This window comes from Lepidochelys olivacea, assembly GCF_965140295.1.
Source record: "Lepidochelys olivacea isolate rLepOli2 genome assembly, chromosome: 9".
NCBI lineage: Eukaryota > Metazoa > Chordata > Testudines > Cheloniidae > Lepidochelys > Lepidochelys olivacea.
In genome coordinates, this window is record NC_140419.1 from 92,136,634 (window position 1) to 92,153,032 (window position 16,399).

A 16,399-nucleotide genomic window follows, 5' to 3' on the forward strand; every position below is an offset into this window, starting at 1 on the left:
AAGAAAAGATCCTGGCTACCTGAGAGGATACCTTCTCTGCCCTCAAGTTCTGTCATGAGAGCAGCAATCAGACAACGTATACAAAATGAACAAGACTCCCCCCTTTCCCCCCAAAATTAAAATGTTCAGAGGCTGGAAATAAAGGGACTCAACTCCCACTATCGCTCCCCACATTGATCCAACAGAACTGGAGCTCGTTGACCTTCAGGGCATATACTGCAAGGCTTGTCTAGGTTCTTATTGAGGTGATGTTGTAGGGGAAGGTGGAGGCCTGTTTTTGAGGAGATTGTCCAGTCCCCTAGTGGACACTGGGGCATTTTCTATACTGGGACTTTAGCTACTAGTCCACACCTCTCGTTTCGACATTAGTGCTACTTACCCTGGGTTTCACATAGATGCACATCCTGTCTGTGCTAGGGGCTTAAACAGCTGTCTAAGACCCAGGGTAGACAAGGACAGAGTCAGTTTGTTTTATTTATTTTAATTGTACGCAAGTGCCTAGAGACTCACAGATACATTTTAAAAGTACATTGCTACTTCTGCTCCTTCTCATTCCTGTTGTCTTCTGCATGCAAGTGCACTGCTCTTCTCCCCAAAGCTATTGCTTAGCTTTCCTTCTCCCATCTCCATTTACATGCAGACAGCTGACAAAGACCCAGGCACTCACCTGGATCCAGACTCAAACCTTCACTGGACTTACCCAGCAAGAACAGTTAGACTTGAACTGGGAGGTAATGCTTGGTAGCTGCAGCCAGGATATTGACTCAACTAATAAATAAATACACCCCTCCAGTTAAGTTCCATCCTACTATTGCTAACATTTCTCCTTTACAAATGCGGATGAATCATCAGAATAATGCAGAGTGCCAAAGATCTACCTTTATTTTAAATAGAGAGAGAGCATAGAGGTGCTCGAAAGCTTGTCTCTCTCCCCAACAGAAGTTAGTCCAATAAAAGATATTACCACACCCAGCTTGTCTCTCTAATAGACATGCTGTATCAGTTCAGAAATTGACTAGATTGGTGGCAGCTGGCAGATCTCCAAGGAATACTGGGATATTACAGGAGGTAGTACTGGTGAGTCAGCATATAGAACTTTTCCCTCTGAGTCACTGCGAAACCAATGCCCCTGCATAGTGCCGAGGAGCACTGGGGTGCTGGAGATCCCATCATTTAGATAAGACCCAACAAAAAGGTACTGACTACTACAGTCTCTATAGAGTCCATGCAGAGAGTAAGCGGGAAGGATTAAGTCTGGTGTCCTGAGCTAACTCCAAACAGATTAATATAACAATAGTACTTTGCATTGCTATGTTCCTTCCATATGAATAGCTGAGCGTGCTTTATAAACATTAAGCCTCATGCCCACATTCAAGGTAGTGAAATATTATTACCCCCATTTTGCAGATAGAGAAACTGAGGCACAGAGATGAACTGAACTGTCAAAGGTGCATCAGTGAGCTTGTGACAGAGCCAGCAGAGTTCCCGAGGCTTGGTCTACTACACTACAGACTTATGTTCGTAAAACTACATCACTCAGGGGTGTGGAGAATCCACACCAGCTCAGCGATGCAGCTATACCAACCAAACTCCTGGGGGAGACAGTACTATGTCAACAGGAGGCCTCTCGGGGAGGTGGTGTACCTATGTCGATAGGAGAAGCTCTAAGTCAGGGGTTCTCAAACTTCATTGCACTGCACACCCCTTCTGACAACAAAAATTACTACACGACCCCAGGAGGGGAGACGAAAGCCTGACCCTCCCACCTGCCCCGAGCCTTGCTGCCTTGGGTGGGGGTGACTAAAGCTGAAGTCTAAGGGCTTCAGCCTCAGACAGGTGGCTTGCAACCTGAGCCCTGCTGCCCACGGCTGAAGCCGAAGCCCGAGCCCCACCACCTAGGCATGGGCTCGGGCTTTGGCCCCGGGCCCCAGCAATTCTAAAGCCAGCTCTAGTGACCCCCTTAAAATGGGGTCCCAGTCCCGACTCACTTTGGGGTTCCGACCCACAGTTTGAGGACTGCTGCTCTAAGTGCTACAGTGGTACAGCTGAATCAGTGCAGCTGCGCCGCTGCAGAACTGCATGTGTAGACCAGCCCCGAGTCTCCTTCCTTAGCTCTAGCCACTCAATGTGCACCACAGGAGAAGATTAAGGAAGGATCTTTGCTATCTGAGTCCTGCTTTAGCAATGACTCACTGTACAGCGGGCAGCACAGCTACGTCCTGCTGACTGGCCACTGCTGCCAGAGGACCCAGGGAAGTTTTCTACTTTCTTCTCCGTTGTCCCATGATCACAGGAGAGGCCGGCAATATCTGAGTCACATGACTCCAATGCAGCCTTTGGGTGTGGCATACGTTGATGGCTATCTTAAGAGTGCTGCCATTGCTCGCAATTTTATTGAGAGTCTGACAATAAAGGATGCTTCCCCCAAAGCCTCAGCTCCTGCAGTCATAATAATCCAAGAATCCCTCTTTTTCTGAGGGGGATTTACTGTAATTCCCTAGCCCTCACAGCTGTAGAGAAAAACTTTGAAAATGTGACCCCCTCCTCAGTGTTCCAACATCAGAAGGGACATTTTAAAAAAGAACCTCCCAAAAACTAGTCTTGTTCAAATATCATGAATCAGGCTCAAACAAATCATGAGATTTGGAAGTTTGGGGTTGGGGATATTGTGTCTAGGGCAGGAAAGAATTTCTGGGAGGAGGAAAATATCTAGTGATCATAGGCTGCATGTGATCCTGTCCTACCCCCTTTACTAAAAATCATCCAGCATTTTCTACAAATATACTTCACTTCCTGTTCTAAACAGCTGCATAGTGATACCCTGCACTGTCACACAGCAGCCCATTCTCCTGCCTTTCAGGGGTGGCTCAAATAATGCTTACACATGTCCATCATTTAACATGCTCTGGAATCCAGGGATGAAAGATTCTAAAAGTGCAACTAATTTTATTATTATTATAGAAATGAGCCCAGGGAGAAAATGGAAATAGCCTGCTTGGTCTAATAAGGATGCCAAACATATCCTAAGAGAGCAGCATTTTCCTGATTATTCTCCAAGCAGCCAAAAATGTGCTAGGCTCCAAAAGGGGGAAGATTGTCAAAGGCACAAAGGGTAGTTGGACTCCTAACTCCTGTTGAAAGTCAACGCCTATCTGTGCCTTTGAAAATTTTCCCCTCATCACTGCTCAGCTCACTTCACTATTTAAAAATTATACTTTTAATGCCTTCCCAGAGAGAATTAAAGAGAAACTGCTGTCTCCACCTCTTCAACAGTTACTGGATTGTACTTGGAAAATTGCAAACAAAAATATCTCAGAGTGGAAAACCTGAATGAGCACAGAGCCACTACACACATGATTCATCCAATGTGATGTGGGCACATCCTGAGATAGTTTCAGCCTGAGAGTATCCAGTACTCATGCTGATCAAGTTATGTGTTACTGCTCTACTTTTCATGTCACATAGAGCCTGAGCCAAAGCTCACTGAAGACTCCAATTGACTCTGATGTGCTTTGGAGTGGGCACTTACATTCCATCTTCAGGAGTTAGAACTGTGTCCATCAGAACACAGTACCAGGAGAGAAAAATCTACTCTTACAATTCTGTAACTTTTAGTTCACAGTAATGACATTTCCCATGGAAAGAGTCCCTCTGATCCATAAAAGACAGTCTTTGGGTCTCTGCTGAAGTGGTTATTCAAGCAATGCACCATGTGATTTCATAGTGTTCTTTAGCTAGCTCAGTAGACCTGATGCAGTCTTAGACTGCATTGCTCTGTTCCATTCTGGCCCCACAATGCATCATTGCATTGCTTCTGTGTTTCCCATCAATTAAACTGTTAAATCCATTTATTTTGTCATAATTATGAATCAAATCACAAAACAATGGTGCAAACCCCAGACTCATACAGAACTGCAAACAATATGCTGTCATGATTCAGGTCAGCTGCTATCAATGTTACTGTTATCTTCTCAGACTTGCAAAAGCTGATCTAAGTCTAATATAATAGCCTTTTTACCCTCCACAACAATTACGGGAAGCTTGAAGGTCTATTGAAATGCAAATAGTATATGGAGAGATTATTGGGGAACCAGACTGTGGTAATACAAATGCTGCTCTGTTAGTTAGGGTGTGATTGTTCTCTTGAGAAAAAAAAATTTTTTCCTCCTTTTTTCCATAAAGGGGAGAGGTGAAAGAAAACGAGGCAGAGATTCAAGGCATATGAGGCTCTGTGCAGCAGCTGAATTGTATCTTCTTTACAGTGGCTACTCTGTATTCTGTGGTTTCCTCCCTGCTTCCTTCTTTCTCCTCACATTAGCGTCACTGTGATTCTTTCCACCTCTGCTACAGCAGCAGTAGAGAAGAGTCTGCAACGGTAACAGTCAGAATACACGTTTCACGGCATCGCATTTACTTAACGAAACATACACTTGGGTACAGCTGCCTGAGCAGCATTTCTTTATCACGTTTTTCCTGTGTGAATGAGCACTCATAAAAGGTGCTGCTTTGACAGCCACAGAACCTGCAATCCTCTCTAGACTAAGGGCAATGGTAGAGCAAGATTCCCCATGCTGCCCTAGCAACACCTCTCAACCCACTTTTACAGGGGAGTGGAGAGCTCCTTTTCATTCATACCAGTTTCATTCATTCAGCTCTAAACAAGCTATGCTACAACACCAGTAAAGAAGACACTCATTGTAGGAGTGAATCTACAACAAAGCTTGTGAACATTATCCAGCTTTAAATCCTTCCTCAAAACTTTCCTTTGCCATGGTGCCTACAAAAAACTTGACAATGGTTAGGCTGTTGGTGCGCTGACTCCACTGCCTATCATGCAGACCTGTACTGTCTCATCGTTTCCTGTTGGCTCATATTGTATTTAGAGTGTAAGCTTCTTGGAAAAAGGACTGTTTTTTTGTTCTATATTTGAACAGCTCCTAACACAGTGGGGTTCTGCTCCATGGCTAGGCCTCCCCCAAAGCTCGTGTAGTACAAATGCACCCCAAAGCCAAGGAACTCAGAATAAAGGTTAAAGTTCCAACACAACTGAAATCGCCCCATTGTGGCTGCACTGTCTGTGCCACATATTAAAAGTGTGTCAGAATTTTTATGTTTACAGACTTGCTCTATTAACATCCCACTCAAATTCCAGCTGCACCCATGTGACTGGCCTTTTAACTAAAAGGGAAATTCTGTGCCCAGAACAATTATTTAAATATGTTCCTGGGCCGCACACACAAGCAAACCCAAAAGCTGCAGAACACACAACACAGAGTCCCTGACAGACAGTATGAATGCACTGACTGCTGTGCAAAGAACAGCAAACCATTAAGACAGCTCTGGCTTCCCAAAGAACTGATCTCTGCACTGAGGGATCATAACAGGTATTTTTAATCTTTTTACCATAATTAAACAAATTCAACTAAATAGCACAGAATCATGACAGTCCTTCATTTCTTGTTTTCAGTTTTCATGTTGTGTTTATTTTGACAGTGCCAATACCTAGAACTCATTACCCTTATCATCAAATACACAGGGCAAGTGTGGAGAAAGTGGCAAATGGTCACAGCACCCTGCAAGAGAAGTATTGACATGCACCCACATTCCAATCCTCTACCCCAGATAAGCACTAGGAATAGGTCATGCAGAGGGGCTGCATGTAGCAGGCAGAGGGGGGTCAGAAAGCATACATGTGTTAACATGCAAACCATGAATGCTAACTTTTAGGCTACTCCTTGTACTTCCTTCTATAGCTTCTGTTCAGCTTCTTTATGAGGGTTGCAAAGGGACAAGATTTCAGATGCTGATTTTTGCATTGCACTCCTACTGCTGGATTTTGTTTTGTTTTGTTTTAAAATTAGAATGAGACCATACTTCCTGCTCATCCATTGCTACTGATAGAAGTACAGCAGCCCATTCTACCATTATTCTTATTCTGAATAGCGAAGGGAGAGTGGGCTCTTTATTTTCTTTGGCCTGGTTATGGTATGGATCTGCTTTGATGAGGTCAGCAGCTTTCAGTAACAAGTTTCATTTGTGGACAGTGGTGACTTTTAGACCCCTTGAAAATCCCGGGCCTCATCCCGTAGGTTCATATTTGGGCACTGATGACCAGTATGTTCTGCATCCCCCTCCCCCTCCCCGCACACTCCCACACACAGTGAAACAAAACAAAGCTGGGTCCTATTCGTGTTTGGATTCAAAAACCAAAATCTGGGACTGCACCAGGAGAAAGTGTGTGGGGGAGGCGGGGCGGATCTTTCGGGCCGGCCCAAAGCCCCCTTGCTCTGGGGTCCCCGCCTGTGCGTGCTCCAGGCACACAGCCCTCGCAGCGGGCGGAGCGCTGCCCACCCCCGGGGACCCCCCGCCCCGCCCCGCCCTCCTCCTCACGCATCCCCGCCCCACCGATCCGCCTCGGCTCCGGGCGCCTTGCACGGGGCCGCTTCTCCTGGCCTCCCCAGCCGGATCCGGCCCCCTTGGGGACCCCCCTGCGCGGAAGCCCCTCAGCTGCGGCACCCCGCCCCTCCTGGCTTCCCCCTTATCCACCCAGCCCCTCCCCTCGGGGTCGGCCCCGCTCCTCGCGCGCCGCCCCCCTTCCCGCCCTCCCCGGCGGAGGCTGCGCCGCCCCGGCCGCTCGCGCCCCCGCCCCTCGCCTTGACGGCAGCCGCCTGGCCGGGTGGCTGAGAGGAGCTCTCGCGCCGAGGTCCCGCCGCCGCCGCCCGCCCCGGCCTGGCCATGGCCGGCCGCTCGCTCCTGCTGCTGGCCGCCGCCCTCGCCGCCCTGCTCGGGAGAGGTAAGCGCCAGGCGCCGCCGCCGCCTTTGTGCCGGCCCGGCCCGCTCCCGCTCCCGCCCTGGGGCCGCGCAGGGCTCGGGGCCGGCCGCACCAGCTCCCCTCGCCCCCGCACAGCAGGGGCCGCTAAAGCCGGCCGGGCCCGGCTCGTGACAGGATTAAAAGGGGACCAAACCGCCCCCACCCACCCACCCACCCGCTTCTGCCGCCCCGCGAGAACAATGCGGGTCCCGGCTCCGGGGCGGGCCAGCGGCGTTGGCGACGGATCGCACAATGGAGCCCCCCGGGCCGGGCCGGGCCGCGCCCCCCAGCCCCGTCAGCCCACGGCGCTGCCCGGAGCCGGCCCTTCTCCTCTGCTGCAGCGTCCCGTGCCAGCGGCCGCTCGCCCGCTGGGTGTGGGGCACGTCCCTGCTGCCCCGGGCCGCGCTGCGCCGGCTGGAGGGGGCCTGGGGTGGAATGAGACAAATACCCCGCTGTCCTACTGCCACCCTACAGCTGGGTGTAGCCGCTACAGGCTGCATCTCCACCGTGTCTCCCTTGAGAGAGATCTCGAGGCCATTCTCTCCTTTGGTTTGTCAAAGCTGTGGCCACCATAGCCAAACTCCAAAATATCAGCATACCAGTCCAGCAGTTACGCAGAGGTAACAAATGTAATAAGCCCTACCAACAAAACCACCACTAGCTTATTATACCTTCCCCCAGCTCCCCTTCTTTTGTTTAGAAATCTCCGTTCTAAACCAAAAAGTTCAGAGGCAAGGAGCCATGCATTTAATATTTTTTACCTTCTGTTAAAAACTCCTGGGGTATTTGCTTTACAGCCTTTTAACAGATAGTTTTATTCAACAGCTAGAGATGAAAATTGGATTGAACAGCTTCTGGGCAGGTACTGAAGTATCAGCTTAATGCAACTATACAGTAACCGACAGGGCTTTACAGACTGTAGAGGTATTCATAGTTGAAAAGTAGGATTATAAAAAACAAGTCCATTGTTTAAATTTAAACAAAAATGTTCTCAGTGAGGGGTTGTCAACAGAAATGTGATGCTAAATGTATTAAACTTCATAGGAGCCAATGCCTAAATATATACCAGAACAAAGGATCTGGACAGTAAGAAAATGACCTCAAACTTTTGTCCAGAGTCTAGCTTACTGCGTTCTTGAGGATTTCGGAATGTCTACAGACATGACCCAAATTTCTTGAGACAAATGAATAAAATAGCTTTTTCATTCTCTGCTGTTTCTGCATGACAACTGCCTGACCTCAGAGTCTGCGCCAGTGAATAATGGCAGAGGTGGATGGGGACTGGGGGAAAAAAAAGCTTCTCTTTAAGAGGAATCAGAAGTCATAGTGTAATTTATAAATAGTTTGCAACTTCTGTTGTCAAATCGCAATAGGACAACATGTAAATGAACATGGGAAAAATCTGTTAAAACCACCATTGTTATTGTATAGTATGCACCTGCCAAACACAGACAGGACTGATAGGATATCACTGATACCACAACTCAGTAAACCAAGCTAAAAAGCCTTTCTTTTAATAGCGCACAATATTACCATGCATCAGTCTGGGTTTTAATCTCCATTTGCCTTAGGTACCCAGCTGCCTGCTATAGCTGGCTTCAAATCATTTAAAAAGTTGCTGCTACTTCACTTCCTTCCCATCTCTACCTTTTAAACTGGACAATATTAATTTAATTTGGCAGACAGCTAACATACTATATGTTAAATCAAGGCTGTAGGGCAAACGTAGAGAAAAATTAGTAGTGATGTAAGCACCACTTTAAAAGGGTCTCATTTCCTTGGAACTTTAGGTTCAAAACCCTGTATAACTGATTTGGTTCTTGATTCTTCTAAGGTAGATAAATTGTACAACATCCAATTATTTTCCGAGGAGAGCGGAGATTAAAACCTGAGCTGCTTTCTGCTCTACATTGAATAGGTTTCCCCTGTTGGGCCAGTGTCATCGGGCAAAATTTCCCTCTCATTCCACAGCTGTGCAGTTTTCCAGGTGTCTGGCTGCAGCTTTCTGCTACAGAGACAGTTGCTTTTCAGTGATGCTCTGTACATAAAGTATAATGTTTTTCCAAAAGTGCTCAGTGACTTAGGAGCCTAAGACTCATAGAAATTAAATTACCTTACATACTTTTGAGAATTTTCTGATAGTATGTCAGAGTGTTTTGGCATCCTCAAGGATGTGATGCAGGGACACTATATACATTACAAATGTTTTGTATTACTGTAGCGCCTAGGAGCTCTAGTCAGTATTCTGTTTACCTTTCTTCTGGGGTTGTCTTGCACCATTTTGGTTTTGCGCCTTCCTCCTGGGTCCATCACACAGTTCAGTAACCCAGCCACTGTCCAACATCACACCCAACAGAAGGTCATTGAGGAGACCAAGACTATAGGAAAACTCAAAATTAAATCAGGCTTGAAAACCAAGTGACTTCACTTCAGCTATTTACCTAGTTCTACAGTAGTCTTTTCTGCTCAGTATGTCTTTTGTAGTTCTGTTTTCAGCATTATTAGGTATTTGTCCTGCAAATAATGCCACAGGCTTAGAGCTTTCTGTGAATAAGGTGATGCATTTGTTTATTTACTCTGAGTGTATGGATAATTCAAATATCTAACCTTACTCTCACAATCCTTTTTAGCCACCTAAATGATACAAGCAAGATGTCCCTCTTAAAGAGATGCTGTCAGGTTAACAGTTTTTAAAAACAACATATCTTTACCTGTGCTATTAAACATCTTACTATTCAAATGGGAAGAACTCTAATGATTTACTTGACTTATTTGACCATACTTATGTAGTTTGTTTACACTCTGAGCTTTTTTCCTGTATGGACAGAGAAATTAGACCAGCCTGTTTAATTTCTTGGCTCTTATGCCCTAGCACAGTGCTGCAGTAGTTGGATTACAAGTGTGGCAGGAGAATATTTATATCAAAACACCTGTCACTGAAATTTTCATAAACAATGGTGCTGGAACAGCGGTTTTAATCTTTAACTTGAGTTCTAATTCACCTAATAATGTCTTGTCTTTCAGAAGTAAACATATAAAAGTACGTGGAGTTATAAGTAGGCTTGCCAGATTTTTTCTTCAATTAAGCACATGATATTGATTAGTTAAGCTTTATTTATATTTTCATAGTTGTAGGAAATTATGGGGTGGGAAAACAAGAAAGGGGTCAGCAATTATTTAATGGCAGATGTTGACTCAATTACAGCTCTACAATTTAACACAAATTGTCAACCTCCCATGTCAAAAATCTATAAAGTAAATATTCTTAGATCAAACTAAGTTCTCAGACAGCATTTGTTACTTTGCTTATCTGTAAATTTCTATCATCAGTGGAAATATTTGATTGATTTGTGTGTGTGTGTGGTGAAAGCAACATTTACCAATACAAATCTGATCTTTCCAAACTTAATTATAAGCCCTGATCTTGCAAATTCCTCCACACAAAGCCCCACTGACTTCAAACCCCATACAGAGTTAGTTGCAGGGTCATGGTCAGAGTTTTTCCCCATATAGTCTCATTCCTTCTGATGTGTCACTTAAAAGGCAAGACCTTTTGACATCCATAGAGAGAGTCCTTGTGCAGCACAGTCTTTTTAGAGATTAGGTCTCTTTCCTAAGACTTGAGAAAGGAGGGTAGATGTTCTATTGTATAGGAGATGCAGGTCATCCTGATCTATACCTTGCAAGCATTGAGAGAGGCTTTGTGGGATAAGTTACTGAGAATATCTTCCCCAGCCAAAGCCACAAACAGACTCAGGATGAGACCCCCTTCTCTCCCATTCATGCTTATATTACTTGATTTTAATAAATACTAGAATGTTTGAGGGGAAAAATGTTTTGGGGGGAAAAAAAATCAGGTATTGTACAGGTGGTCAGATTAGGTGATCACCATGGTCCCTTCTGGTATTGGAATCTGTGGAGCATTTTTTAAAACAAATGCTAGTCTTTCCTGATAGATCTTTCTCTCCATCCACTCACTCATGTATCTATCACTTTCCCTTCTTCCCACATATTTTTCTTTTTTCCTTCCCACACCTTCTCACTTTCCCTTGGTTTGTCCTCCCTGGTCTCTCTTCCAGGCTTCTGCAGCATCTGCCCCACTAGTGCTGCTAGATCTTGCTTTGACAGTGTCCTTATAAAACTTCTAAATCCAGCATTAGAATCCATTCTTAAAATTAACAGCAAGAGAAACTGTTCCACTGCTCCTTGGCCATGTACACAGTTCAAGTTTGTGTGGGGGCACAAACACAAATTAATGTACTAAATGAAGAGAATAAAACTAAAGCCACAATTCACAACAGTGAGAGTAGGCACTTCATGGAGAAAAGCTGTAGTTCACTTAGGTCTGATACTCGCTTGCTATTGGGATGTTTGTCTGTTGTGTTAATAGGGCACTTATTGTAGTATCCTAGCACATTGAACATTTTGGCCCATCTCCTAGGATACTACAACAATAAACACTCTATAAAGTCAACACCTCAGCTTCCCCTGGGTCCGCAGCATTATGGAAAAAAAATCAGGTCCACGAGTCTCAAGTTGGGCACTCAAAAAATCATTGACCAAGTTTTGTTAAAAAAGGTAGCAGTTTTTGGGAGGATGAGGTCGGAGCCTCCTCCTTGTCATAGGAAATTTCATCCTATTGAACACAGAATAGATGAATAATGACAAAAATATGTAGCTTTATCATACAGGGCCTGTGCTTGGAAGTTCCATGGCAGCTGCAGCTGCCATAGATGATAACAACTGATGGCACTAAGCACTTTAGGATTGGGTTCGCAGTCGTTTGTTGTAGCTCAGTGATCTCAGTATTGGCAACCCCAAGTATTCAAAAATCATGACTATGCTGCCGTCCTCCCCTGAGTCATGACTGACAATTATGATTTTAAAAAAAAAAATTTTTTTAAGTTTCCCTTGTGAAGTCACATTTTCAAGCTTCTCTCTGCAACCATGAAAATGAGACACTTTTTTTCCCCTTAAAAAATTAAAGCGGAGATTCTCACACTAACATGACTCGAGGAGCTGGGGCTTTAAGAAAAGACACTAAATATCATGTGATTTTAGCTAAAGTAGCAACACCGTCTACAATTATCTGTAATGTGTATTGCAATTAACAAAAGGAAAATAAACTCAGCTCAAGAGTATATACAAATCTTAACTACAGGATTACAAATTAAGCAGTATCCATAGTTTCTGCCCAGAGAAAGCCAGATTTGGGTGCCTTTCCTACACGTCTGCAGTTTGTAATTGCACCCTTGGCTGTGCATTACTCAAAGGACACAGTCCTGCAAACCTTACTAGGCTCTTAGTCCCAGCAGGGCTACTTGCATGTACAGCAGCTGCAGAGTGAGACTCGTGGCTTTTTCATTTTGTTTTGATTTTCCAGAAATTTTAAGTCTGTATGGGAAACATTATTAATATGTTTATTTGAGGGGCATCACATGATGATGATGGCTTATGTGACACAGGCGTGTTACTGGGAACTGAAGAAAGTTATTTTACATAGGCCACTTCAAAGCTGTCAGAGGCTAATTCTGTCACTACTCACCTGCTGGATTTGAACAGGTCACCTGGAGATGAAAGACCCCATCCCTACAAGTGAGCTGAGTTCCAGCTTGTCCTCATCAGGCCACACAGACCCTGAGCTAGTGTCCAAACTAACTCCATTCCTGAGGTTTGGCCTTTTGGTAACTTGGATCACCACCACCAATTCAGGGAGGCAACTTAGAATGAGGTTTAGTTGTCCCTAGGATCTCTCTCCAGCACCTCATCCAGCTCAGGCCCCTCTCACTAGAGCTCCTCCATCCTATCTCCTGCACCTGCCTTAGTGACTCATCAGAATAGCAACAGCTTTACACAGTCATCTAACACCTGCTGAAGCTGGGTGCACACCAGGCCTTGCCAGCCTCTTACAATCCAGGGAGTCGACCACCGTTTTTCAGAAGCTAAAAAGAGAACAACCCAGGCTACAAAAGTTATTTAAGGTGACTTGTTCAAGGTCAACCTGGATCTCAGACGCGGACAGCCCGTAATGCAGGGGTGGCCAACCTGAGCCTGAGAAGGAGCCAGAATTTACCAATGTACATTGCCAAAGAGCCACAGTAATACATCAGCAGCTCCCTCCCACTGCCCCGCTCCCAGTGCCTCCCATCTACCGGCAGCTCTGCTGATCAGCGCCTCACCCTCCGGACTTCCTGATCAGCTGTTTCGTGGCGTGCAGGAGGCTCTGGGGGAGAGGAGGGAGGGCATGCAGGCTCAGGGAAGGGTGTGGGGAGGGGGTGGAGTGGGGGCAGGGCCTGTGGCAGAGCCAGGGGTTGAGTAGTGAGCATCCCCGGCACATTGGCAAGTTGGCGCCTGTAGCTCCAGCCCTGGAGTCGGTGCCTAGACAAGGAGCCGCAGATTAACTTCTGAAGAGCCGCACGTGGCTCTGGAGCCACGGGTTGGCCACCCCTGCCATAATGTATCAATATATAGAAGCTAAAAATGAAGTTTAGTTTGTTTTAGATCAAATTGTGCTTTAAGTCCCTTCACGCAAGAAGAATCTTACTTGCTCTGCACTCCAAAGTGCTGGGTAAGCTGACTCACCAAAATGTCATAAGCATGAGGCTGAAAATCAAAGACAGACTTTCCTCTCCAGTTTCTTGGTAAAACACATGATACTGCCATGGGAGAAGGCTGAGCAGTACTCAACAGGGCGGGATACTCTTGGGATGAGGCAGCAGGGATTGGGATCTGGGAGTTCAGGGTTCTGTTCCTGATTTTGCCATGGCCTTTCCCTGTGCCCAGTCATGTAAAACTGCATAGGTCTTTTGGGCATGCCCAAGTTGAGGATGCTTGTGCATGGAGATCTGTAAGCATGCAGAGCTCAGCATGTATGCATGCTTTCAAAATTGTGGCCTTTAAACTCACTGCATCTCAGATTCCTCTTCTGTAATGTTGGGCTAATATTTCTCTACTGGTTTGTTAAAAGGCTTAATAAATTGTTTACAGATTGCCAGGAGATCTCTTTTTTTAAGTTGAGAGTGCCATGTAAATACAAAGTATTACCAAAGTGCAGTATGGGGCACAACTGGCAGAGTATCAAGCCAGAAAAGTGCCAGGCAGGGAAATCATACATTTCTTATACCCCTCAGTAGCTTGTTTAAGGAAGCTGCAGGCAGTGTAAAAATCAGCTCAGTGGGTTCTGCTGCCTCACATTGTAAAAATACAAACGCCAAACCACAGGATTACAAATGAAGCAGCATGCCATAGTTTCCATCCCAAGGCAGCCACATTTTAAATACAGGTTTCAGAGTAGTAGCTGTGTTAGTTTGTATTTGCAAAAAGAAAAGGAGTACTTGTGGCACCTTAGAGACTAACCAATTTATTTGAGCATAAGCTTTCGTGAGCTACAGCTCACTTCATCGGATGCTCAAATAAATTGGTTAGTCTCTAAGGTTCCACAAGTACTCCTTTTCTTTTTACATTTTAATACCACTCACACATCGGCTGTCTTTAACTGCAGCCTTGGTTATGCATTATATAATTTTCAGTCTCAGGTCAGGTCAGACTGCATTGGCCAGTCAGCACACCCATGATTTTCAAGTGTCTGAAAAGCAGCAAATTATATTTCATTCACCTAGCCTAAGCACCAAGATTGTCCTGGGTTGCTAGATAATAAGGAATTCTCGACATTCACATAGGTAGAGTGAGGTATTCCTCACCCCTGACTCACCCCCTGATTAACACACATCAGCCTGTTTATATCCATCTATACTGTTGCGGTCAGAGCAGGGAGAATGTGGACACCCAGCAATTCTGAATCATGAGTTTGTCTTAATGAACTGCAAGTTTGTTTTTAAAGGAACCCTGTTAAGCAGGTCAGGCCTATGCTTCGGCTTTTGTAGCAAAATATTTCCCTGGGGTATCAATCTTCCTCAAATCCTTCCCTGCTCCAGTTTAGAGCTCTTTGCTTCTCCTGGGCTGCTTCATCTGGAATCCTAAGCCAGGAGGCTGGGTGCCTTCTCCTACCCCGTGATTGTACTGACAGACGGAGCCTACTCAGCACTTTTATAAGGCCCAAGTGTGCATGACACTGTATCCCTACCGTCTGGGAAGCAGCTAATTAATTATGGCACAGTGAGGCTGGTCCCATTTCCCCTTAAAGGGGCCAGTCACCCTGTGATAGCTGCCTATGCCTTACTGGGTGATGTCTCCTGGACCATCTCTCTTCTCAAATGTGAACATAATATCCTGGTAGCAATTATTATAATTACTACTATAGGAAAGTAATATTAGGGAAGTAATTAGCTAGTTATAACTGTTGCACAGATGGCTCCCATCACCCCAGGCAGCAACTCTTTATGCTCTCTTATCCAGCATTGGCTTTTTAGGAAGGCAGATGAAGAGAGGAGCTAGCCTGTTTTCAGATGCTTTTACAGGTGTCCAGGCTCTTCTTTGCCATGGACAGAAGTGGAAGCAGCTGCAAGCAAGGGTGGAGCCAGCACCACATGACCTGCCAGAGCTGCACAGATTACCTTCAAGCTTCAGAGATTCCAAGACCAGAAGGGACCACTGATCACCTAGTCTGATCCTCCTGTATGACGCAGGGCATAGAACTTTCCTAAAATAATTCCTAGAGCAGATCTTTTAGAACAGAGTCTTGCTTTCAGAATGGTCAGCGAGGGAGAATCCACCACAACCCTTGATAAATTGTTCAATTAGGTACTCACTGCAGTCTGATACCCACTGTACTACAGAAATCAGAACCAGAAAGTGAAATAGACTAGAATTGGAAAGCAAAACTATCCATTCTGGTTTCATTGTCAAAGCTGAGTGAAGTGCAACACGTAAATTAATTTTCACAATGCAGTTTAATTAACATTTCATTAACGTCTTTCAGTTTTAATAAATGTTAACATTAAATTAACCATGTAATTGGTTAGTATCATTAGTGATTAGAGATCTTGCTTTTAGATTTTATTTTACCTTGTCAGTGTCTAATTTAGATGATAGAGTGAGAGAAACAAAAGCAAATTCTCTCTTTCAGCTGTCTCATCTGTAGCCAAATGCACACTAGTCAGTGCACTGCAGCAAAATAATCAAAATGGTGGAAATAGAAGTGGAAGGACTGAAATTGACAATTTTGAACAGTCATTTCTTTTTGCTCCTCTAGCTAATAATATTGACACTTGGAAATGGCATTGAAACGGATTTTGTGGCAGAAATGGTACTAAGAGTAGTTATTCTACATCTGTTGCAACAGATTTTGCCCCTAAAGCATGTTAAACAACAACAACAAGCCACTGATCTCCAACGCTGCCTAGAATAAAGTTTTAGCATTGCTAGGTTTGAAATAGAAATGTGTTTCTCCTCAGAAAATATATCCTGAAGGTATGATTTAAACAGAAAAAATTGGTTTGACTATATACTGCTTCTGAAGCCACTTCAATAACAAACTATATGTTTGATAAACTAGCTAATAACTTTGTAGGTTTTCTTTTGTCATCTATTTTGTCAACTGGTGTAATTCACAAGCCAGTGAAAGAACTTGAGTAGAACAAAATTAGAGAAGATGAATGTTCCATATCAAAAAGCAAACATGACAAAACT

At 44.8% G+C, this 16,399-nt stretch overlaps 1 protein-coding gene across 3 annotated transcripts in view; it reads left to right on the forward strand.

Moving 5' to 3' along the window:
• Positions 1-6,629: 6,629 nt before the first annotated feature.
• CD99L2 (CD99 molecule like 2) overlaps positions 6,630-16,399 on the forward strand; it is an 85,926-nt gene continuing 76,156 nt past the window's right edge. For 2 of the 3 annotated variants that reach the window (XM_084638541.1, XM_084638542.1), the window contains exon 1: positions 6,631-6,793. In XM_084638541.1, coding sequence (XP_084494667.1) covers positions 6,736-6,793 — 58 coding nt within the window. In that variant the 5' untranslated portion in view covers positions 6,631-6,735. Of the gene's footprint in view, positions 6,794-16,399 lie in introns of all 3 variants that reach the window. The other variant, XM_084638543.1, reaches the window with a different exon arrangement.